Raw genomic sequence first — 24750 nt, 5'->3', positions numbered from 1 at the left:
GCAAGAGGGTTCTCCAACAGGAACTGAATTGGCCAGCACCTTGATCTTGGATTTCTCAGCCTCCAAAACTGGGAGAAATCAGCTGCTGTTGTTTAAGTCACCTGTCTGTGGTATTCTGTTACGGCAGCCAGAGCAAACTAAGGCAGTCCCTTCTCTTCCTTTTTTCCCCAAAGCCCTTCTCAACTAAACTGAAGCCTCTCAGAATTTCACACCTGAGGTTGTGCAGTTCGGGTCTACAACTCACTGGATGTGTTGCCCATGCTGGGCTCTGTGTTGGGCACTGAGCACCCGGAAATAAAAAGTGCCTGCCCTGTTCCCGCCCCTGAGGAGTCACAGCCTGGGGAAGTGGTAGGCGGGTAGTGCTAACCAATAACCGAGATGTCAAGTGGTGGGCTAGATAAGCCTCCATGGCTCCGTGGGTGCCGGCCCTCCGCCATGGGATGAGACAGGTCGCAGGGAGTTCTCTCTCCCAAATTGTGGTGGTTTAAGTCTCCTGCAGTCAGTGATATCAGCCCACCACCTTGGCCCCATCTGATGGCACAGGCCTAGCAGCCAGACCTGAGCTAACAGCTGATGAGGGCACGTGGTCTAAGTTTTCTGCCCAACAAGGCCTTATTAGCTGTTCAGCCAGCCATCTGACAAATATTTATTGCACCTGTACTCTGTTCCAAGCCCTGGGCTAAACAAAACTCTCATTAGCCCTGCCCCCCCACCCCCATTGATACACTCTAATAGCAGAGGCAGATGTTAAACCAGTAATCACACAAGGTACAAACTCACTCTGTGACCCACAGCAGGGTCAGGCATGGTGCTGGAGGAGCCAGGAGAGACTTCTCTGAAAAGTGCTGATTGACCTGAGATCTTTAATCAGGAATTAAACAAAGAAAAGGACATTCCTGAGAGAGGTGAGAGCATGTGCAAAGGCCCTGGGGTGGGAAGGAGCATGGTGGGGCTAAGACATAGAGAGAGGAAAGGGAGTGTGGGGTGAGATGGCAGTTGCCGGAATGGGCTGAATTTATGGGTCTCAATTAGGGAGCGATGGCAGCCAGGTAAGGGTTTAAAGCAGGTGTGAATGGAGACTCCTCCCTTCAAAGTGTGTCTCATGTCCACCCACCTGTACCCATTTCTTCCCACCTTGACTTAGGCCTCTACCATCTCACCAGGAGCTGCAGCCTCCATCCAGTCGCTTCTGCCTCTCCCTAATAACCATGCTCACGCACCAGTTTTCTGTGCAGCAGGCAGAATGAGCTTTCAAAAGCACGAATCCAACCATTGTTCAAGAAAAAATTACTCATGACACTTGTTAAAACGGTGAGGCAGACTTTGTTCAGGACAATCACGATCGGTGTAGGGACCACTGCAATGGGGTTTTTGCAAAGATTGGGCTCAACTCCAAATGCAACTAGGAAAACTGGAAACTTATAGCGGGGGTGGGTGGGAGGGGGGAGGACAGTGGATGGAAAATTACTAAGAAGAAACAAAACATCACAGGTCAAGGGGGATTCTGGCTAAACTGAGCTAGCAGGATTCTTGCTGTAGGCAGGTCAAGGTGATCAGACATCACCTGCCCCCACACAGCCAGCAGCATCTGCACCAGAGTGGTTCACTGGTTACAACCGACGACTGACACATCGTTATCACCGGCATCCACAGGAGGGCCCACCTGATCCATATGCTCAAATCCGGCTGTCCTTTCCTATGCTGCTTCTGGGGTTTTCCACCCGCTGCTAAGGTTAGATAAATATTCTGTGGCATTTCCTCTTTCCTTCTAATTCTTTCATCGTTTTGAGAAGCCACTTTACATCTTCGGGATATTTTGGTGAGCAGGGTGAATGGCCCCATCCAGCTGTGCTGAGCTAGGAGTGCAGGCTGCGGGGCCAGATGGCGGGTGAACTTCACTCTGCCAATGACTAGATCTGGGGCCACTCTCTTCCCCTGCATCTTCCCAGGCTGCCTCTTTCTGGTCGTTGCTCAAATGAGGGGACCTTCCACCCACCCTGAACTAAGTGCGTGCCGTGCCCTCCCTCAGTCTGTCCCATCGCCCATGGTTACCATTTCACCCTTCTCCCCTGTGAATGTTTTTGGTGTCTGTTTCCCCCACTAATACATTGGCTCGCCAGGGCAGGCACGTTGTTTTGCTTGGTTTTGTATGCCTGACACATGGTAGGTGCTCAGTAAATACATGTTGAAGGACCAGGGCAGAGGCAATGTCATGGAGGGTAGCAAGGTCGGCCACGGATGAGGGGACTGGCGAGTGACTCAGTTTTCCCTTCTGTAAAATGGCACCAGAAGAGCCTACAGTTGAGAGGGAGCTGGAAAGTCCACCCCAAGCCGGGTGGGAGGCCAGTGGAGGTGGGAGCTTGCCCTCTGCTCTGCTCCTCCCGGGCTGACCCCCTCCGGGTAGCTCTGAGGCTAAAACCCACTCAGGGTGAGGTCCAAGGGGGCTAAGGGGGCCGGCTGAGCCTGCTGACTGAAGGAGGGAAAAGAGCCCAGGAGCCAGCTTTGTGAGCTCACCCCAAACACAGACCACCCCTCCCAAAAGGGCACAGACACAGAGCCCACTGAGATGCATGGAGACCTGTGAGCACACACACTCACACCTCCACACACAAACCTGCACTGCAAACACCCCATGTAAATGAGATGAGATAGCCATGGACACACACACACACACACACACACACACACACACACACACGAGCAGACAAGACACATACCACACACAACACCAATATCCGCCCCCCCACACACACATACCCCCCATGCAAACACACGCAGATGGAAACATGCATAACCACACTTTCCCACTGCACAGCTCCCTGGGATTCTCCCCCAAACTCCAGACCCCAGAGCTTTCTCAGTCTAAAAACAGTCCCCCTGCCTCCTCCTCCAGGCAGGCCTCAGAGTTCACTCACAGAGTTCTTAGGGCAGGGGATGGAAGGCACCCATCAGGGAAGAAGTCATCCCCATCTGGGATGCCCACTCTTCAGAGAGAGAGCCTCCGATTGTGCCCAGGGGACAAGAATTCCCCCCTCCCAATAAGCGATGGGGCTTGGGGAGGGGGCACCTACAGCAAGCAGCCCATTCACCACCCACACCTCCTGCCCCCAGCTCACCACAAGCTGGGAGGAAGAGAAAGCAGACAGATGACTGGTTAGCAGAGCTGGAAATGCAGCCCAGAGAGGTTAGGGGACGTCCCAGTATGACCCAGCAGGTCCTGCCCAGGGCTCAGGGATCCCTTTGCCAGTAGAGCAGGTGGGACCCCTCTGATGGGCAGGAGGAGAGGAAGGGAGGGCTTGGGGAAAGCACAGCCCCTCCCCAGGCTGGAGAGCTTCTCCAGCTGCCCCTCCCCAGCCCCTTGGCAACCCAGCCCCCCTCCCTATCTCTTTCATAATAATTACAGTTACCACTCCTTCCTCCAGATTCCTTCCTCCTTATCTCCCCGCTTCCCTGCAGGAGCTGGGCCCTTCTGGGAACAGGATGAGCAGGAAGGGAAAAAAAAAGTCCCATCTCCTTTTTTCCTTGAGCAGCCCTGGCTGCGGAGTCCTCATTGCAGTGCCCAGAGAGGGTGAGCGAGGAGCTCAGGGTCACTAGCAGGAGAGGACCAGGGTCCTCCAGGACTCCCAGCTGCCAGAACTCCAGGCTCACTCCATTCCCAGGATGGCCTGCCCCCTGCCTTGGCTTTTGGGGACTCTGCTAATTTAATTTATTAGGGTCATTATTGATTGCAAGCTTTCTTTTTTTAAAAATAAATTTATTTATTATTTATTTATTTTTGACTGTGTTGCATCTTTGTCGCTGCACACAGGCTTTCTCTAGTTGCGGCGAGTGGGGGCTACTCTTCGTTGCAGTGCACGGGCTTCTCATTGCGGTGGCTTCTCTTGCTGTGGAGTGTGGGCTCTAGGCGCACGGGCTTCAGTAGTTGTGGCTCACGAGCTCTAGAGTGCAGGCTCAGTAGTTGTGGCGCAGAGGCTTAGTTGCTCTGTGCCATGTGGGATCTTCCCGGACCAGGGCTTGAACCCATGTCCCCTGCATTGGCAGGCGGATTCTTAACCACTGCGCCACCAGGGAAGTCCCTAATTGCAAGCTTTCTATGTGCTTCACACGATTTCTTTCATTCATCATTCATACAACAAATCTTTATTGAGCATCTACTATGTCCCGGGCACTGTGCTGGGTACTGGGGAGACAGCTGTGAACAAAATCAGTGAGGTTCCCGCCCTCACAGAGCTGAAGTTTTAGGGATAACAGACACTGATCAAGTAAACTAAATAGGAACTGGACAATTCCAGGCAGAGGTAAGTGCTGGCAAAATTGGCAGTCCAGTGGTTAAGACTCCACTCTCCCAGTGCAGGGTGCACGGGTTCGATCCCTGGTCAAGGAATTAAGATCCTGCATGCCACACCAAAAAATAATAAATAAGTAAATAACAATGAACCAGGTGGCCTGGTAGAGGGTGGCTGGTTCCTCTCGCCCGGGGGTCCATGGCAGCCCTCCATGAGGAAGTAGCGTATGAGCTGAGTTTGACGATGAGACATGGGATATCTCAGGAAAGAGCCCTCCAGGCGGCAGGAGCTGCAAGGCCGGGGGTGGGTGGTGGGAGGGGGGCAGGATGGAAGGAACAGAAAGTAGGCATGTGTGAAGGATCAGCCAGCAAGTAAAACTGTCTTCTTGAATTTTCCTAACACTCTTAGCAGGAAGTTTTATTATTATTATTATTATCATTGTTATTGTTGTTGTTATACCCATTTTACAGAGGAGGAAACTGAGGCCCAGCGTCACACAGCTGGGAGTGACAGAGCCCATGCTTTAACCACCTTCTTCCTCTTCCATGCCAGGCCTTATTTAGGGGATGCAAAGGTTTAAAACAAACAGGGCTTCCCTGGTGGCGCAGTGGTTGGGAATCTGCCTGCCAATGCAGGGGACACGGGTTCGAGCCCTGGTCTGGGAAGATCCCATATGCCACGGAATAACTGGGCCCGTGAGCCACAATTACTGAGCCTGCGCGTCTGGAGCCTGTGCTCCGCAGCAAGAGAGACCACGATAGTGAGAGGCCCGCGCACCGCGATGAAGAGTGGCCCGCGCTTGCCGCAGCTAGAGGAAGCCCTCGCACAGAAATGAAGACCCAACACGGCCAAAAATAAAAACAAAAAAACCAAACAAATAACAACAACAAAGCAGTCCTCCAGGAGCCCTGAGCCTCGCAGAGAACTGATCCTCATGGAAGAGGCCCAGGAGGAGCCCAGCCAGGCCTCATGGCTCTCCCATGGGGTCCCGCATCTGGGTGCGGAGGGACTAGGGTCTAACCAGGAGACGTGCCCTTGGGCTGGCCTCAAGCCCTCTCTCAGGCCTCCTCAGTCCTTGCAGCCTGGCCTGAGGAGGACAAGGTGGGACAGGTAGTCCTCAGCCCCAGGGCGGTGTGAAGGCACCAGGCCAGCCCTAAAGGGACAATGGCAGGGGCGGCCCTGCTCCCCGGTCCCCACTGCGCTAGATGAGGACCTGTCCGTCCAGCAGAGCCTGGAGGGAGGAAGTGAGACGGACTCGCGCAGCCTGGTGCTGCCCCCTGGTGGCGATGGACGGGATGGTCGGAGCCCGCGAGCATCGCCCATCTCCCTCCTTCATTATCCCTCAGAGTGTCCCAGTTCAGATGCGCCAGCCGGGGTCCAAACCCTGCGTTAAGGGGACCAACGTCCTCAAAAATCCCCGGAGAACGAGGCAGTCGCCAACCTTATCCCAAGATGTATAACCTCAAGTCTATACAAAGCCCCCTAGTCCTGGGGTGTGAAATCGGGAGGATTTTAAGCCAAATGGGGTGGGCTGTGATGGGTGAATCACGCAGCTCATTCATTCATTCATTCACGCAGTCAATCTATATTAGTGGAGCACCTCCTCCATAGCGGGTTGGGAGATGCAGCAGGACAGGAAGCAGGCATCAAACCTCAGACAGCAATGCACATAGGGATGTAGACACTGTCCAAAGGAGATGGGGCGCAGGGGACAGAGTGAGAAGAGGGGGTGAGGCGACACGTCATCATGTGGAGGCAAAAATGACTAGCAGGAACGCCAAGCTGGCTGTTTCAAGACTCTCAGGTGTGGACGCCTTGGAATTGGTAAAAGAGCTGCAGCGACAGGAGGTCAGAGGGTCCGTGAAGGAGGAGGTGGTGCTGGAGCGAGGCCCTGACCACAGAAGAGGCATCTTTTCTTTCCATGAAGACAAGATCTCTGTGGGAATCAGGAAAGGCCTTCCTCAATATGCTTCTTTTCCATCAGCTGAAAAACGGTTGCAACAATTCACAAATCTAACACATCTCTGATGTAAGTGGCCCTTGGATGCCAGGCACACCTGCCTTCATGCCCAGATTCTCTGCCTTTGCAGGTGTCACCTCTACTTTTACCACATCTCACAGCTTGACCTGTTTCAGAACTTCAAATAACTAGGCTCATAGGAGATGTACAGTCAGGCTTCTTTGGCTCAGAATCATTTTTTGAGATGTGTGCATCTGGCTGAGTACACCAATAGTTCATTCTTTTCATCGCTGTGCAGAACTCCTTGGTACAAATAATGTACACGATATGATGATCCACCCACGTGCTGACAAATATTTGGGTTGTTTCTAGATTTTGGCTATTATGACTCAAGCTACTGTGAATTTTCTCATACAGGTCTTTTTCTGAACATATGTTTTTATTTCTCCTGGGTAAAAACCTGGGAGTGGAGTTGCTGGCCCCAGGTGGGTGGATGTTTGCCTTTAGGAGAAACTGCCAGTCTTCATAAATGATGAACAATTTTACACTCACACCAGCAATGTAGGAGGTTCTAGTTGTTCTATATGCTTGTCAACACTTGGGGTTGTCTGTTTTTTAAAATTTAACCAGTGGAGGGACTTCCCTGGTGATTCAGTGGTTAAGACTCCATGCTTCCACTGAAGGGGGCACAGGTTTGATCCCTGGTTGGGGAACTAAGATTCTGCATGCCACATGGCCAAAAATAAATAAATAAAGACTCCACTTCCCACCAACATATTTATAAATAAAAATAGAACAGAGAAAACCATAATTCAAAAAAAACACATGCACCCCAGTGTTCATAGCAGCACTGTTTACAATACCCAGGACAGGGAAGCAACCTAAACGTCCATTAGCAGAGGAATGGATAAAGAAGATGTGTACATACATACAATGGAATATTACTCAGCCATAAAAAGGAATGAAATTGGGTCATTTGTAGAGATGTGAATGGACCTAGAGAGTGTCATACAGAGTGAAGTAAGTCAGAAAGAGAAAAACAAATATTGTATAATAAAGCATATAAGTGGAATCTAGAAAAATGGTATAGATGATCTTATATGAAAAGCGGAAATAGAGACACAGACGTAGAGAACAAATGTATGGATACCAAGGGGGAAAGGGGTGGGGTGGGAGGAATTGGGAGACTGGTATTGACACATATACATTATTGATACTATGTATAAAATAGACAACTGATGGGAACATACCGTATAGCTCAGGGAACTCTACGTAATGCACTGTGGTAACCTAAATGGGAGGGAAGTCCAAAAGGAAGGGGATACCTGTATGTGTATGGCTGATCCATTTTGTTGTGCAGTGGAGGCTAACACAACATTGTAAAGCAACCATACGCCAATAAAAATTTTTAAAAAAATCTAAAGAGATATAACCAAATGCAATGCATGAACCTTGGTTGAATTTTAAATTGGAGGAAAATCATATGAGACATTTTTGTAAAAAATGGGGGAACTTGACTTCATATATTAGATGGTATTATGGGATTATTGTCAGATTTCTTAGGTGTGATAACAGTATTGTGGTTATATAGTAAAATGTCCATTTAGGTGATGCATACAGAAATAAAGAACAAAATATCATAACGTATATGACTTTAAAATTGTTTAGCAAAAAGAGAGAGAGAGGGCTTCCCTGGTGGTGCAGTGGTTGAGAGTCCGCCTGCCGATGCAGGGGACACGGGTTCGTGCCCCGGTCTGGGAAGATCCCACATGCCGCGGAGCGGCTCGGCCCGTAAGCCATGGCCGCTGAGCCTGCGCGTCCGGAGCCTGTGCTCCGCAACGGGAGAGGCCACAACAGTGAGAGGCCCGCGTACTGCAAAAAAAAAAAAAAAAAAAAAAAAAAAAAAGTTCTTCGTCCTATGTCCAAGTTTCTGAACATTTGTGAGTTTTTAAAATAAAATTTGAGGGAAAAAAAAGAATAAAATTATTGGAAACTTTCTTTAAAGTTGGCTCATTATATTTTTTGTCCTGAAACTATCTGGTAAATCTAATTTAAATGCAATTTTATTTAATGACTAGTGTTGACATTATGATTGATCACTCATTTACTTAATTAGCACTTGACTTTAGGTACCCAAAATGTCCAATTTGCACACTGATATTTTTTCAATTAAATAAAATTATGTTTCGGGAAGAAAAATAATAAAAATAAAATAACATTTAACCAACGGTAACTATGATTTTTAATTTGTGTTTCCTAGATGAATAGCGATGCTGAGCATCTTTTCAGATGCATGTCGGCCATTTCTATATTTTCTTTTGTGAAGTGTCTGTTCAGGTCTTTTGCCCACTTTTAAGATTGTGAGGTTTTTTAAAAAAATTATTCAATTGAAGGAGTTCTTTTATATTCTGTATCCCTGTCCTTTGGACTTTAAATATTTTCTTCCACTCTGTAGCTTGCCTTTTTATTGTATCTAGAGATGGTATCTGTTAAGAAGCAGGTGCTTTGATGAAGTAGTCTTTCAAGTTTTTCTTTTATAGCTTGTGGTTTGTGCCTTGTGTCACGTAAGAAATCTTGACACATGATCACATTTGTTAGTTTTCGGTTGCTTTCCGTTTTTTGGTGTTGCTTTTTTCTTTTTGATGTACTTCCTTTTTAGTTAGTAAAAATAATGATACGGTTCCAAAGTCAAACCTATAAACAAGGTATAGTTAGAGAGGACCTGCTTCCACTCTCAACATTAACCGTTTTAGTTCCTAAATAATCCTTCTTTTATTTCTTCTTGGAAATTATTTATCTCCCTCCCCGTTTCCTGACATTAAAAGTAGGGCTATATAGGGACTTCCCCGGTGGTCCAGTGGTTAGGACTCCTCACGCCCACTGCAGGGGCCCGGGTTCGATCCCTGGTCAGGGATCTTACAAGCCACACGGCAAGGCCAAAAAAAAAAAAAAAAAAAAAAGTAGTACTATATACACATATACACACATATCTTCTTGTTTGTTATTGGACAGTATATCCAAAAAGAGACTGTTCCATAGTAATATATGGAGATTTTCCTCTTTTTTCCCTTTTTCCCCTTCTTTCCTCCCTTTATTTTTGGTAGCTGCAGAGTCACTATATGGATGGACATTTGGGTTATTTCTCGTTTTTTGTTGCTGCCTTGTGCCTACCTCACCTGATATTTTTGCTAGTCTACCTTTAGGATGGATTTCTAGAAATGGTATGGCAGGGTCAAAGGGTCCCCCATCTGTAACTCTGCTAGGTATCACCAAATCCCCCTTCTAGTGCTTGTATAGGAAAGCCTGTTCCCGCCCAGACTTGCCATAACTTTTGGTTTCTGCCAATCTGATAGGAGCAGGGCTATCTTGGACTATCTTGGATGTTCCCCAGTGTCTGCAGGCGTAATGAGAAGCCATGAAGTATACAGGTTAAGCGCACAGACCTCACTTCGTGCCTTTGTTCGCACAAACCCTGGCTTTGCCCTTCCTGGCTGTGACCCCAGGTGTAGCACGGAGCCAGCCCCAGCGTGGAGGCTGCCCTCTACAGTCGGGATCATCTCTTCTGGCTGTTTCAGGCCACCGATCATTTCACAATAAAAATGCTGGCTTTACTCCCTGGGCCGAACCGATTACCTGGGTTATGGCATTTGATCCCATAACAGTCCTATAAGGCAGCTATCGTATCCCCATTTTACAGGTAGGGAAGCCAGGGGATGGAGGGTTAGAAAGAGTTAGGGCTTTGCCCAAACTCACAGCTAAACAAGCAGGAGAGGCAGCTGGACTTGTGAGGCAACACATAAACTCGCACATGTGTGTACCTGCATGTCCATGTGTGCATACACGCCTGTGTGTTTATCCACACACCTGTGTGCATGTACTCATATACATGTGTATGTACGTACCTGTATCTCTGTGTATATACGCGTGTATACATATACAGTTAAGTCCCTACATACGAACGAGTTCCGTTGCGAGAGTATGTTTGTAAGTCCAGTTTGTTCGTAAGTCCAACGAAGTTAGCCTAGGTACCTAACACAATCGGCTACATAGTACTGCACTGTAATAGGTTTATAATACTTTTTTTTTTTTTTTTGCGGTACGTGGGCCTTTCACTGTTGTGGCCTCTCCCGTTGCGAAGCACAGGCTCCGGATGCGCAGGCTCAGCGGCCATGGCTCACGGGCCCAGCCGCTCCGCGGCATGTGGGATCTTCCTGGACCGGGGCACGAACCCATGTCCCCTGCATCAGTAGGCGGACTCTCAACCACTGCGCCACCAGGGAAGCCTGGGACCAGACTTTTAACGTGGGGTCCCTTTGAGGCCATTTGTGGCTCCTGCTTCCCTCCCCTGTTCTGCGTTCCAGTCACCCACAACCAAGAGTGGCCCGTTCACCTATTCACCCATGTGTCCAGCCTCTTCCCCTGGCCTCTGGAAGGCCCTGCCTGCCCCCTTCTCTCTCCACCTATTCCTTCCAGCCCCATCTCTCACTCCTGGGTCTCTGTCACTTTCCCCAGGCCCTGGTGCCCCCAGGGCCTGGCAGGGACAGGTCAGTTTATGGGAGCTGGGATGGGGGAGCAAATCTCAAATCTCTGTGCCCAATTCCCAACAAGAGGTTTAATCCTTAAAATTCCTTCATGGCTACAGCACAGTAGCTTTTCTGTACTGCAAAGGCCGCTGTGCAGGAATTTGGCAAATGCAGGAATTTTGGCACTAGCTGCAGGACAGGAAGCCTCGGTTTCCACATCCAAACAGGGACCCATCTTAACAAGATTTTTAGGACTTAAAAGGATTTTTAGGATTTAAAAGGCCCCAAGTTGCAGGACAGGAATAGAGACGCAGATGTAGAGAATGGACTTGAGGATATGGGGAGGGGGAAGGGTAAGCTGTGACAAAGTGAGAGAGTAGCATGGACATATATACACTACCAAACATAAAATAGGTAGCTAGTGGGAAGCAGCCGCATAGCACAGGGAGATCAGCTTCGTGCTTTGTGACCACAGAGGGGTGGGATAGGGAGGGTGGGAGGGAGACGCAAGAGGGAGGGGATATGGGGATATATGTATATGTATAGCTGATTCACTTTGTTATAAAGCAGAAACTAACACACCATCGTAAAGCAATTATACTCCAATAAAGATGTTAAAAAAAAAAAGGCCCCAAGTTGGCTTCTGAGCAGGATCCCTCCTGGGTACCATGTGGTCTGCCTGGGGGTGAGGCTGGGCACAGGATGGGCTAAAGGGCACACGAAGGGATTTTTTTTTTTTTTAATAATTTTTATCATGGGGCATTTCCCCCTGCTGTCTTTAAAAAAATTTTTTTTTCCCTTTGGCCGTGCCGCAGCTTATGGGATTTTACTTCCCCGACCAGGGATTGAACCTGGGCCCTCAGCAGTCAGAGCCTGGAGTCCTAACCACTGGACCGCCAAGGAATTCCCCAAAGGAATTTTTTTTACTTTGCAAAATATAACAAATATTATTCCCTCATCTTTTCAATGAAAAGGAATTTCCTAGAGAAAGGGCAGAGAAGTGGGAGAATTAAGAGGCAGAGAAGAAAGAGTATGGCACTGACCTACATTTTATTCACTAAACCGTGGCAGCTGCTTCTCTGTTTTGCTTAGCGCCACCCGGGAGGGCAGTACGGAAGCCGAGGCCTGAGAGATGGCTGGTCTGCATCCAGTAACTGGATGGGCAGCCGGAAACTAGGGTCGGCCTGCCCGGCAGCCTTCAGGTGGTCAGCCCTGCTGCTGCGACAGCGCTGGCAGGGTGTGTCCCACCAGCTGGGGGAAAGGACCAGTCCGGGGACAGATTTCTCCAGATCTGAATGTCAGCCCCCAGAAGATGCCAGCAGCTGCCCCTCCACCCTGCCCCCATCCCCAGAGATGCCCCAGAGAACCGAGTGGGGCACTGACTCCCGAGGGGTGGCACTAGCTGCAGGACGGGAAGCCTTGGTTTCCACATCCAAACAGGGACCCACCTTAAGATTTTTAGGGTTAGAAGATGAAGCATCTGACATAAACTAGGCATCCTGGGAACCAACTTCTCATTTGTAATAAATCCGAAGGGGGCTCCAAGTGGACCCGTGTCGACAAGGCAGGGGGCCACCCATCTAGGTCCCAAGTGTACTGATGGAAAGGGAGGTCAGGCGGGCCCACTGGCCACCACTCCCCAGAGGACGAGGTCTTGACCTGGGACTTGGCCAATCTGCAGTTTGGAGGACCACAGCCCTGCAGAGGCACCCAGGCCAGGCGGGCGACGGTCATGGGGCCTGGATGGCCCTGCCAGAACCGGAACAGGACCCGGACACGCCTGCAGAGCTCCAGCCCGGAGTCTGATTCTGCGCCTGCCAGGCTACTTGACGGGTTTGACCTGGATTCCCAGAGAGGTCCACAGGCAGGAATATTCAGTGGCATGGCAAACGCAGTGCTGCCTGTGTGGGTGGTGTCCTGGGCCCTCCTCTACCGGCCTTTGTTCACCGTGGTCCATGCGCCGTCCACGAGGTCCGGCCCAGCTCCCCAGCAGCCCTCTGCGAGCCCACAAAGCCATCTCAGGCCACTCTGACTTAGACTGCCCAGCGTCAGGAGAGACACTTGCCAACGTTTAAAAAAAATCCCGATTTTTGGCTTCTCTTGAAAACTGCGACGGTCCAGCTGCACAGGTCCCTGGTTCGGCAGATGTCGGGCTGTCCCCTTGGCCCGGCCCCTCCAGTTCCCATCATCCCAGGGCCTCCTCCTTCACTGCCTTGTACAACTTGACCTAAACCACCATTCCCATTTTGTAGCCTTGACGTCTGAGGCCTTGGTTCTGGGTCCCGAGACCTCACTGTAGACTCAGGCTGGGGCGCGTGGGACCGCAGCGCCATTCTCTGAGGCTTCCCCACGCTTCTGCTCTGTCTGCACCAACCTCTGGGGCTGGCCAGGAGGGCCCAGGGCTCCGGGGGAGATGGCCACCCTGTCCCCCTCTCCCGTAGCTCTCATCTCAAAGTGGGGGGCCCCTCCTTCCAGCAGGGAGGCCGGCTCGAATACCTGGAAAGAGGGAGAAGTGAATGTGGGTCTCAAAGCCAGCTCTGCAGTCAGCAGAGGCCCCGAGAGCCCAGCCTGACAGATTAACTCAGAATCCCTGTCCTGGTCACTCGGGGTGGCCCGGATGCCTCACTGCCAGCCGCATGTGGGGTGCTCATCGGCGACAGCCACTACAGGACCACTGCCCGCCTGACCTGAGCCACAGAACAGCTCCGCCGCGCCCCCTCCAGGAGTGGACTGGGGGGTGTGATACGGCTGCAGGCAGGGCGCTGGGGACACCTCCCGCTGTTTCCAGCCTGGAGCAAGGCTGGGCAGGGTGGCCAGAGGCGAAGAGGCGTCACAAGGCCGGGAGGGCACACAGGGGCCTGGCCGGACTGTCACACTCTACCACCTGCCCACCTGTGAAGGGGTGAAACGATCCAGCCCCCCAGCAGCAGCCCTGACCCTCTGCGGCACTGGGTCTGAACGGACGAGGGCGCCTCCTCTGTACCGGTGGGAAGGGGGCAGGATTCGGCTTCAGGGGGGCTGAGTGTGGGTTCTCTCCCAACATCTTATGACGAACTCAGAACATCCATCATACTGGGCAGGATCATGCTGTGAACACCCATCCCTGGATCTATCCATCAACAACGGTGCCTGCCCGTCGGGTGGGTCAGTGGCCCTTTAAAGCTGCGATGAGCTGCGATTCTGTGTCTGAACAGCTCAGCCGGCGGGGGGGCCTGGGTTCCAGGCCTCACAGAGTGAGCGTTTTATGTATCATATATTAACTCGACAGCTCGAGGGAGCTGATCACTGTAAAGACACACAAAGCGAGGGAAATGTGGTTGGAACGCCTGAGCCACATGTGGCAACTTAAAATTAAATCAGTGAAAACTCACTCTCTCTGCTACTTTAGCCACGTTTCAGGTGCTCAGCGGACACCTGGGGCTCGCGGCTCCCTCACTGGGCAGGGCCGACGGAGGACCCTCCACCCCAACGGCAGACATTCTATCGGGCAGTGAGCGGTCAGAACAAAAAGGCCGAGAGTGGCAAAAATGCCACAGCACCACCCACCCCCAAACGGGGGATCTACGGCTCCGTCTTGACATCTGAAATGTATGTTTGCAAATGCAGTTTGCTCTTACTTTCTAAAATGAGACCGTTTCTCCCAGCTTGCTGCTGCCGGTACAGTCATGACGAACCCAAGCCCCTCTTCAACGTTACCCTGTGGTTCTGGGGGCCTGAGGGGAAGACACACCAGTCTCAGGGTCCAGAGCAAGCCGTGTGAAAGGCGGTCCTCTTCAGGTTGCACCCCTCCCACCACCCCCATCAGCTTTATGAACTCGGACTCAAGGCCGTAAGTGGGAGGGAATGGAAGCGTAAATCGCACGCACTACCTGCTGACCGTCCACGTTATGAAAAGGCCTTTGGGGAAAGCCATTTAGTAACTCGACAATAAGTTTCCGTGACTTAAGACTATAATCAACCCTGAGCCAAAACCTAAAAGAAATCAATACTTTAATGTTCGAAGTCGAGCACCCGGAGAATGACTTTCCGCAGGAGGGTGGGGCGGGTGGCGCTATGGTCACCGTGGGCACCTGGGCAGGAAGTACCCGCCAGGTGGTGAGCAGCCCAGGGACACAGTGCGCCAGGCGCGGGATGCAAGGCCACCTCCCCTGGGCCACGCCTTCCACCATTTCAGTATTTCTGGTCATCTTATTGTACTTGGTTCCTGCCCGGAAAAACTTTTTCTTAAGCTTAAATGGGATGAGTCAGAGGCAAAAACAACCCCCCCCACCCCGAAAACCTCATTATAAAGGAATAGGTTCCCCAGGCCTATTTGCAGGGAGAGCAGAAATCTCCCTCAACTTCCACGTCACTCACTGAGTTATAATTTTTATAGAAAATTTTATTCAACATACAACATTTTCCAGCAAAAAGGCAATATACAGGAAGAGTCGGTGTACACTGCTGCTACAGAAACAAACGAAAAATACTGGAAAAGGATGAAAAATAAGTGTCATCTGCTGATTCTATTTTACTGCACTCAAAACTAGACACGCAGCTGGCGTCAGCTCCAAAGGAAAAGGTCGGACTGAAAGAAAACTACACACAATGAATATCAACATCAGTGAAAGTCACTTAGATTCACCCAACAAAATGCCACCTCCTCCCAGTGGTAAATTGTACATGTTCATTCATTAAATATACAATTTCAATTTTCCTTTTTTTTTCTTTTTTATTTAGCTTTTTTATACAAAGTCAACAGCTTGCTAACACCAGTGGGCATGCCCTCTTTGCTAAAAGGCCCTCCTTTCTTGGTTCCGCCTGTTCCGTTTTAAGGAGACAAGTCTATTTATAATTTTTTCACCTGCTCGAATGAACTCTTGAGATCGTTAGGTTTGCCGAGAGGCAGCATAGTACACCTTAATTGTATTGAACAGCGTTTTCAATTTAATAAAAAGACCCCCGAAGTGTCTGTCAGGCCTGTATTCAGTGCATCCACTCTGCAAACGGGCTGCAGGACAGCGGTGGCTGACGGAAGGGAGACGAGTTTATTAAAAAGACCCAGGCAGCTGGGGAGACCGAGGAAGGGGCGACAATACACGAGTGAAGGAAAGAGCGCTATTTATTAGGTTGTGAGTTTCTCTGTTTCGCCTTTACAGATGCACAAAAGGTCACTGAAAAGTATAATTGAGGGAAAGACGTCAGACGAGCCTAAACAGAAGACTTACTAGCTGTGGGGCTGGCGGCCGGGCCCCGGAGCGGGGACAGCCGAGCCTGTCCAGCGCCGCGCCGCACCCACCGGCTGTTCCCCGACACGCTGACAGCGCCTTGCATCGTGGTTACCATAAAATAACTCTCATTGGCATCCAAGCTTTATAAAAACACCTTCATTTTGCTCAAAAAGGGCAATCAATAGATACAGAGAAGCCAAACTGAACAGCCTCAACAAAATAAAATTAACACCAGCAGCAAATCCTCTTGCTGAAGACTTGGGACAGTGCTCGCGCACCAGAGTTCTTGGCTGTTGTTAAAGGGCACACCCACCGCGGTCCGCCTCGCCCACCCGCCAGGGGAGGAAGTCAGTTATGGATTTTAATCGCCTTTTCCAGGTATGTGTAGCGACTCCTCTTTGGGGCTTTGTTGAAGTGGTCGAGCCCTAGCCAAGGCCGAGGATGAGACATGTTACCTGGCAGGGAGAGAAAGCAACTGAGACCACAGAGCCCAGGCTTGGGCCCCTGGAGCGAGTGCACCCCACCCCCAACTGAGGTCTCAGGGCTCCCAAGGGCGGCACCGTCTCCCCTGGGACCTTAGTTTTTTCGGCCATTGTGTGATGCCTGCCAAGTTCATCAGTTACAGGCTGCCGTTCCTCCCTGTTCTACAGATAAGGAAAACAAGGCCGAATCTCCCAGCTGGAGAAATACAAGGGCCGCCACTCGAACCCAGGGCTGCCGGCCTCCCGGCCACTTACTACTTGCTTCTTCCCTGTGGGAGGGCTCTTACCAGGCTGAGGTTCAAAGTCTTTCAAGTTTACTTCATACTCATCTTCATTTATGTACTGGTGTCGGCCCATCATCACAATGGCAAATTTAAACTGAGAGACAAAAATCGAAAACGCCATTCATTCCAAATACTAGCAAAACTCACACCTCTGGCAAAAAAAGTCAAGACTTTAGCATCCCGCCCGACAAATTACTTGCAAGTATCCAAGAAGCGCGTACCTTTTCAAACTCCTTTTCCTGGATGTCTAGCAGACTCTGAATCCGCTTCATCACTTCTCTGAAATGCTCGCCCTGCGACGACAAAGGGCGCATGTGCTCACAAAGCTCATGCCCTCCTGTGCTGCCGCCTCAGGGAAGGAGCCCCACTGAGCAACGCTAACCCAGAGCGCGAGGGCCCAGGTCCCGACCCGAGACACTCAGTCTCTTAGCAGAAGGACGCCTCACCTGGTGTATCCTCAGCAAGAAGGGGATCCCGAATGTCCCAAACACCTCTTTGTGGAAATGTGCCACTGTGATCAGCATCTCATTTTCCTTATCTATGTCTACCTGGTCCAAAGGTATTTCCTGGGGACACAGGTTTTTAACACAAGGGGTTGAGAAATTCAGTTAATGCAAACACAGCGCCACATTTTAATTCTTAATTCTGACTCACTCCTCCAACAAGGGAAGCTAGGTCAGATTTTTGCCAAAATGTCATGTTTGGGGCTTGTTAGAATAATTAAGAGTTTAGAGCCACGAGAAATAGCTAAGCTTAAAAGAAAACTCTGGGGACTTCCCTGGTTGCACAGTGGTTAAGAATCCACCTGCCAATGCAGGGGACACCGGTTAGAGCCCTGGCCCGGGAAGATCCCACATGCCACGGAGCAACTAAGCCCGCATGCCACAACTATTGAAGCCTGTGCGCCTAGAGCCCATGCTCTGCAACAAGAGAAGCCACCGCAATGAGAAGCCCGCGCATCGCAACAAAGAGTAGCCCCTACTCGCAACCAGAGAAAGCCCGCACGCAGCAACAAAGACCCAACGCAGCCAAAAATAAAAATAAATAAATTTATGTATTTAAAAAAAAAAAAAAAAAGAATCCGCCTGCCCATGCAGGGGACATGGGTTCTATCCCTGGTCCAGGAAGATCCCACATGCTGTGGAGCAACCAAGCCTGTGAGCTGCAACTACTGAGCCTGTGCTCTAGAGCCCATGAGCCACAACTACTGAGCCTGCGCGCCTAGAGCCCGTGCTCCACAACAAGAGAAGCCACCGCAATGAGAAGCCCGCGCACCGCAACGAAGACCCAACGCGGCCAAAAATAAATAAATATTTTAAAAAAGAAAACTTTTTTTAAAAAAAACTATTTATTTGGCTACATTAGGTTTCTGTTGCGTCACGTGGGATCCTTAGTTGTGGCATGTGGGATCTAGTTTCCTGACCAGGGATTGAACCCGGGCCCCCTGCATTGGGAAGGCAGACCCTTAGCCACCAGACCACCTGGGGAGTCCCAAAACTCTGGGTTTTAAGAGACCAAATAATGAGTTGTTCCAGTTACTGTGGAAATCTCAGCAGTTTTAAAATCAACAGGGACCCAGTTTCTGACTAGATGTGCTTGATGATCCATACTTAAAATTAATTTCTAAGGACAAATAAGTGAGCTATCTGGAGTAGTAGAGAGTAGAAGGGTGGCTGCCGGAAGCTGGGGCGAGAGTCTCAGCGGAGCAGATGGATGGCGGTGAGGAATGTCCAACAACACGAATGTGCTCACACTACTGAACAGTACATTTTAGGTTAGGTCTATTTTATCATAATAAAACATTCAATTTTTCAAAATCTGGCAGAATTACATTAACCTCAGGGGTCACTTCATCTACCGGCACACAAACAAAACGACAGCCACTGCCAGGAGCCGCCGTGCTGCCTGAATAAGCTGCGGGCGGCCGCCCCACCTGCCGGGGCTCAGGAGCCCTTCCTCCCTGGTGCAGCCAGAGGGACGCTCACCTCTATTCGAAACGTTCGACTTGTCGCAGGAGATAAACATTCTAGGAGTTCGTCTTCTTGATGCACACCAATAATTTTGTAGCTTACGATTTCTAGCAGCCTGTGCAAAACAAAGAAGAATGTGAACTATATACATTCATGTAAAAAAAACTCTCTAGGGGCTTCCCTGGTGGCGCAGTGGTTGAGAGTCCGCCTGCCGATGCAGGGGACACGGGTTCGTGCCCCGCTCTAGGAAGATCCCACGTGCTGTAGAGCGGCTGGGCCCGTGAGCCACAGCTGCTGAGCCTGCGTGTCCAGAGCCTGTGCTCCGCAACGGGAGAGGCCACAACAGTGAGAGGCCCACGTACCGCAAAAAAAAAAAAAAAAAAACTTTCTAGAAAACTATTCGTCCGTCGTTTTATTACAAAGCTACGAAGATTCGCTTGTCTTCTTATGAAGATTTGAAATGTCAAAAGCAGGTATCCTTGGGGAGCAGACAGAACACTGGCCAGGGACACCCTCGGAGCGTGTGTAAATCTTTCTTGCTATGGTTCCAAACTGGGCAGGGCTTGTGATATGTTTCTCACTCTTTAGATAACAAAGGCCTCATTCTTTTATTAATTTTGTAAAGAAAACATTCCGGGAACCAAAGAGCCCCAAAGGTTGTTCCATCCTGTGAGCCGAGTGTAAGACAAGGTGATGAGACCAGCACCTGACACTCTGAAATAAAAACTGAACATCAAATCTGGGCTTCTTTCTGCGGCTTGAACGCTGGCGAAACAGATGAGAAGCGACCAGATTTCTCAGACACAGTCAAGGCCCACGTTTTCCAGCTTCAGCTGATCAGTCTGCTTGAATCACTCTTCCTCTGCTTGACTTTTCTACCTGAATCTCCCTTTTGCACTACTGCTAATTAATATCCAGAGACACAGGGAGGGAAGATGGGCAAAAGAAAAGGATTAAATGTGAAGTATTTATATAAAGTGTTGCAAAGTATGGGCTGAAAGGTGAGCATGGCAACTACTGGGGGGGGGGGGGGCACTGCGCAAGTACAGGGCTGGGCCAGGGCTGCCCCTGCCTCCACCTTCAGGATTTGGGAAATACTCGCCTAAGTTTCCCTGATGCCTTCTCGCCGAGTTCCACAGCCTTTTTACATTCCTCTAACAGGTCCCGGACACACCCGTGCTTGTCTGGATACAGTGTTATTTCCTAAGAAACGACAAGATGAAGGCTATACAGGAAACAAGACACACGCGGGGCCTGCTTGGGCCCATCCCCGCCGACCATCACTCAGACCACCTGTCCAAGGCTGGCAGCCGCCCCACACCGCAGGGAGTCTAAGAAATGCCATTTTGAGGCAAAAAGCTCGCCATTCACAGGACAGCTTCTCAGGAATTTCTCCCCCCGGAAAGGTCACTAAGAGGCTGTCCAATTCTCAGCATGGTGAGACAGAGGACAAGGACCAGGGTGGACTGTGTCATTTCAGCCTGACAGCTGCACACGGGTGACAACATGGATGGCACATGTCCCAGATTTCCTCTCAATACCGGTAGAGCTAGAAAGGTGAACGACTTGGGTGTCTGAGTAGGTACAGACTTTCCAGAAGAACCACTTAATGTGAGGCTGTGTCGTCTGCAAAGGGCCCAGCGGAGCTGCCACCGGCTCCAAGGCCAAGCAGCAAGGTCCCAATCAGTCGGAAAGGGTCTCCCTGACACTGTCACTCTGCCTGAAGCCTCAGAGGTGGCGGCAGGGGCTGGGTGGACAGAGCTCCTCCCCCCACCGGGGTTCTCGAGCCGAGCCGCTAACACACGCTACCGCTTAGGGAGCTTTCTTTGGTGGTTTTAGTTTTCAGGGTCTGGAGAAGAGATACAATACACAAGATGCAATAAAAATAAAGACTCACACCATAGAAAAGACTCACCTCTTCCCTAAATTGGCTGTTTAACCATATACACTTAAAACTTCGCCTGTTCTCAAAGTCCGTGATTTTCATCTTAAGCTATTAAGAAAAGAGAGACTCATTTTAGATTCGCTTCCACAGAAACCCAAGCCTTCTCCTTATTACCCACGGTTACATTAATTTGGACTCATACCTGCTGATAGTAAAGTTTCTTAGGTTGTCTAGGCTTGAAGAACTGTAGAAGATCTCTTAAAGTACCTTCATAATTATGTCTAAGAGGATTACCTGGGCCATCCCTATAACTACACAAGAAAACAGCATATAAATAAAAGACTTGTTTATTTGCCTAAAACAAATATCCGTGAGTGAGCATAAAAGCAAACCTCTGGCCTGACACCTAGACTTGAAATTTGGACTCTGACTACTCCTGTCCCCAGGTCCTAAGTCCCTGCGTCTGTCACACCTGAACACTCTCTGCAAGGGTGACATGGCACACAGAAGCCGGGCCGGGCCAGGCCCAGCCGGACACACATGGGAGGGAGGTGTGTGGATGAGGTCTCTGAAGTAAGCCTGGCTTTAGATGAGGCTGCCAATTATTTTGACATCTTGGGGTAGCGTGGTCAAGATGGAAGTGGTGACAATTCTATATCTGAAACTAAGCAAGAAATGGCATGTCAGGTGAGGTGGCAGCTACTTATTACATTAGTTCGGAGATGTCTGGATGAACTATGGGACACATGCAGTCAAGACCAAACACGGGGCATCTGTGAGTGTGGCTCACCCTTGAGACTTGAAGAACTGGAGCAGCATCGGGTCGGTGTTGAGCCTCTGAGCAACTGTCTTTGCCACCTGGGGAGGGAGGGCCAGAGTCAGGGAGCAAGGTTCACATCCGGTGAACAAACTGAAACTTGCTGATACACTTTATCACTGTTCATTTGCTGAGTGCTCTTAAAGAAACCTGTTATAAGCAGCCTGAATTTAAATGCCCCGGAAAGTTACCATCTAACAGGAATAAACTACATTCCTTAGTATATCACCACAGGAACAGCGCATCTGAGGAAGAAAACCTTTTAAAGTGTTCTTCACTTTCATTGGGGAGGTCTGTCTGTAGATTTATTTCCTGAAGGCTTTTTTTTAATGGTTCACACTTGGCATGTTATAACTGAAGCAAAGTTGCTGTTAAAACTATGATCTCTGAAACCAACTTATGCCAGGGGTCAAGAGGATTTCGAAGAGCAAGAAGACAGGGCAGTGGGTGGGGGTAGGCGAGTGAGGGGAAAAGAGCTTCTGATCCCCCGGCAACATCAACACCAACCCACTTGCATCAAGAACTTCCTCAGACAGTGGACTGCAACCCCTCCTCCAGAACCAAACCCATTACACAGCCTCATCAGCAAGCTTTTTAAAAAAGAACTTGGTCTCTCTGGTGTGGAATCTGAAGGGAAAAGAGCATTTTATCAAATACCTGAAAATAATTCATTCTATTTGATAATGTAACCACAAATCCAGGATCATTGGGGATTGTTTTATCACAGAAAATCACATCGACACGGTGGTAGAGATCTCTGAAATATTCCTTTGCAGTGGGTAATTCACTGTTATCATTTTCGGGGTCATCCCTGGGGGGAAAAACACAGACAATCAAAGTCCAGGCCAGGGTTCAGGCATCATCTCCCAAGTAACAGTGACGCTGAGCAGTGTGGATCTAAACTCAGGCTAGCATTTTCCGATGCTGGGAGCCTGCCCGGCTACCAGGCAAAGGCGATCGTGGACAGAAGTGTGCGCTGAGCCACGCACAGGGCTGGCTGCTTTCCGTTCCTGATCTCGCTCCCGAAACAGAACAGTGCCCTCTCGTTCCGCAGACAAGGGAAAGGACTCAGGATGCACTGCGGGGCCCACCCTGCTGGCTCTGCTGAGTCTACTCCCCAACCGGGACTTGATAGGTTATCACTTCCCTGCGAAGGTTGCAGGATCGGGTCGCCACTAAACCTAAAATGTTTACTGCCTGGCCCTTAAACGAGAGGTCTGCCACCCCTGCTCTTGGCCACCGGGCCCTGCAGCCTCCCTATGGTCAGTGTTCAGGGCTGCCCTGCCCTGGCAAAACGGCTTCAAGAGCAAGGAAAGGGCCGAGTGCGTCATCAGGCTGCCTTCAGACTGCACACCTGCCAGCTTCCACGCAGACAGATTAAAGTGACTACCCAAGTAGGTGCATTCTAAGAATTTCATGTTTTCAAGGAAAGAAAACAATCTTGCTCTTCCCTAAAGACCTTTGCCCTCCTGCTACTAGTTGTCATGCTCGCTGTAGACATTTTTGGGAAATAAAAGCATTCAGTGAGGAAAATGCTTGCCACCCCTAATTCCAAAACCCAGAGAAGGCCAACTGCTGTCAACATTCTGTCAATGTCAAACAAAACGTGACTCAGGGTCTAGAGAATCATTTCCTGGTTCTAGGACTTCTGATATTAGTACAAAGAGATAACTTCAAGAAGTACGTACTTCTGAAACACTATAATGTCACCATCCATTAGCTCATCGAGGGCTTTATCAAGAGACACGTCATAGTCCTGAATTCTCTCTGTTAAATTCGGTTTAACTTCCTACAGTAAAAGAAAGGACATGGTTACAACGCAACGTCTGTCCAATGTTTAATACGGCCACACACTGTATGTATTTTCTCTATACCCAATTCCAACAGCCCTACAATTTTAAATAAAGAGTACGAAATACTAGTAATAAGGATATAATAATCACTGACCCTAAAGAGGGAAACATCAGAAATGTACAGAGAGGATTCTGACTCAAGATCACCCGAGGCCCCATTTAGCTGTGGTCTTGACACAACAAATGCAGGGCTAGCAAAACAGGCAGAAGTCGTCCTCCCCAAACCACTAACCATGTGCTGATTACAGAAAAATAAGGATCCAAACCTCATAGAGGATAAGACTAGTATCTTGGATAAATCCTGCTCTGTCACACATAACTGGCAGCAAGTCACCTAGGTTCAAGAAAAATGAAGAATTCAAAGCTGTGATACACTGAGACTTTGGCAAAATCAACTCAGAAGGTGAGTGCTGCCAGACTTACGTATTTTACAGGATATTGGTGTGTAGATATGCCCACAGTAATTCAAGCTCCGTGTTTTGGGATCGTACATCTTCAAAAATAACATCACATCATCTACAAGGTTAAATAAACAGGCTTTGTTAGGATCTTCTGGTCAGTGCAATGTTAACAAATAGCAACTGAAACGACAACTTAGGGCACCTAAAAGTTACTGTGTGCAATGAAGTTTGTTAAGAGGCTGATCCTAGGTCTGAGGCATCATTTCTAACCTCAAACCCATGGGGAACACTGCATTTGAAGCAGGAAAGATGAGAATGAGTGCAGAGAATTTAGGAAACCTAGTTTTAAGACCTGGTCCTCACTAGCAGTGTTTTACCATCGAAGTATCGCTAAAGGTTGTGTCTGAGTCTTTGCCGGAGAAGTGACCACTTGAAGTAATACAAATAAGCAATCTTGGACCTACCTGTTTTGTAAATAAAGTTGCGCTGGAAGACAGTTCTTTTACCTAATCTCTGTAGCTGCTTAGTAGCTACAATAGCAGACAGAGGCGGTATGGCCCACAAAGCATGAAATATTGACTATCTGGCCCTTGACAGCAACCCCTGCTCTACACCATCTGTCAAGTATACACAAGACCAGCGTGATTAGAAAAATGTGGAATGTGCTGGACTCCACGCTGCTGCCACCTTCTCACCTGCCAGGACGCTACAACCCACAGTCGGTCTGATTTGACTTCATCAAGAAGCCTTGAACACGGTGGATGTTTCGCGAGCAATTTGGGGGATTAACAAGATTTCTTTGCAAGGGAAGAACACTTAACCCTGTGTGTTTAGAACGACACTCCGGGAATAAAACTCCACTCTCTGGAGGTGCTGGGCTGGGGGAGGAGGCACTCACGATCTTTATCAAACTTGGGTAACGTTGCTCCACTAGCAGCCAGCTCCGGATCAACTGTTTCCAGGAATATTGTCCAAGGGTTTTCATTATCACTGAGTTCAATCATCTATTCCCAAAAGAGATGCTGGGCTTAGAAGATTTTAATGGCTAAGTGAGAGTGAAAAACTATATTCAAGTAGAA

The 24750-nt window shown here is 49.5% G+C and overlaps 1 protein-coding gene across 2 annotated transcripts in view; it reads right to left on the bottom strand.

Annotated features, from left to right (window-relative positions):
• Nucleotides 1–15129: 15129 nt before the first annotated feature.
• The window catches only part of USP7 (ubiquitin specific peptidase 7), a 57307-nt gene continuing 47686 nt past the window's right edge, over nt 15130–24750 (bottom strand). For both annotated transcript variants that reach the window (XM_067706657.1, XM_067706658.1), the window contains exons 18-31: nt 24570–24675; nt 23694–23786; nt 23537–23604; nt 23106–23206; nt 22075–22228; nt 21391–21458; nt 20803–20911; nt 20631–20708; nt 19818–19918; nt 18731–18830; nt 17192–17311; nt 16967–17038; nt 16749–16839; nt 15130–16434 (exon numbers count right to left, since the gene is read on the bottom strand). In XM_067706657.1, coding sequence (XP_067562758.1) covers nt 16328–16434; nt 16749–16839; nt 16967–17038; nt 17192–17311; nt 18731–18830; nt 19818–19918; nt 20631–20708; nt 20803–20911; nt 21391–21458; nt 22075–22228; nt 23106–23206; nt 23537–23604; nt 23694–23786; nt 24570–24675 — 1368 coding nt within the window. In that variant the 3' untranslated portion in view covers nt 15130–16327. The remainder of the gene's footprint in view (nt 16435–16748; nt 16840–16966; nt 17039–17191; nt 17312–18730; nt 18831–19817; nt 19919–20630; nt 20709–20802; nt 20912–21390; nt 21459–22074; nt 22229–23105; nt 23207–23536; nt 23605–23693; nt 23787–24569; nt 24676–24750) is intronic.

The sequence above is a fragment of the Pseudorca crassidens genome, chromosome 15 (genome assembly GCF_039906515.1).
Source record: "Pseudorca crassidens isolate mPseCra1 chromosome 15, mPseCra1.hap1, whole genome shotgun sequence".
Taxonomy (NCBI): Eukaryota; Metazoa; Chordata; class Mammalia; order Artiodactyla; family Delphinidae; genus Pseudorca; species Pseudorca crassidens.
Note: the sequence above shows the minus strand (reverse complement) of the source record. Positions and strands in the feature narration are given on the sequence as shown.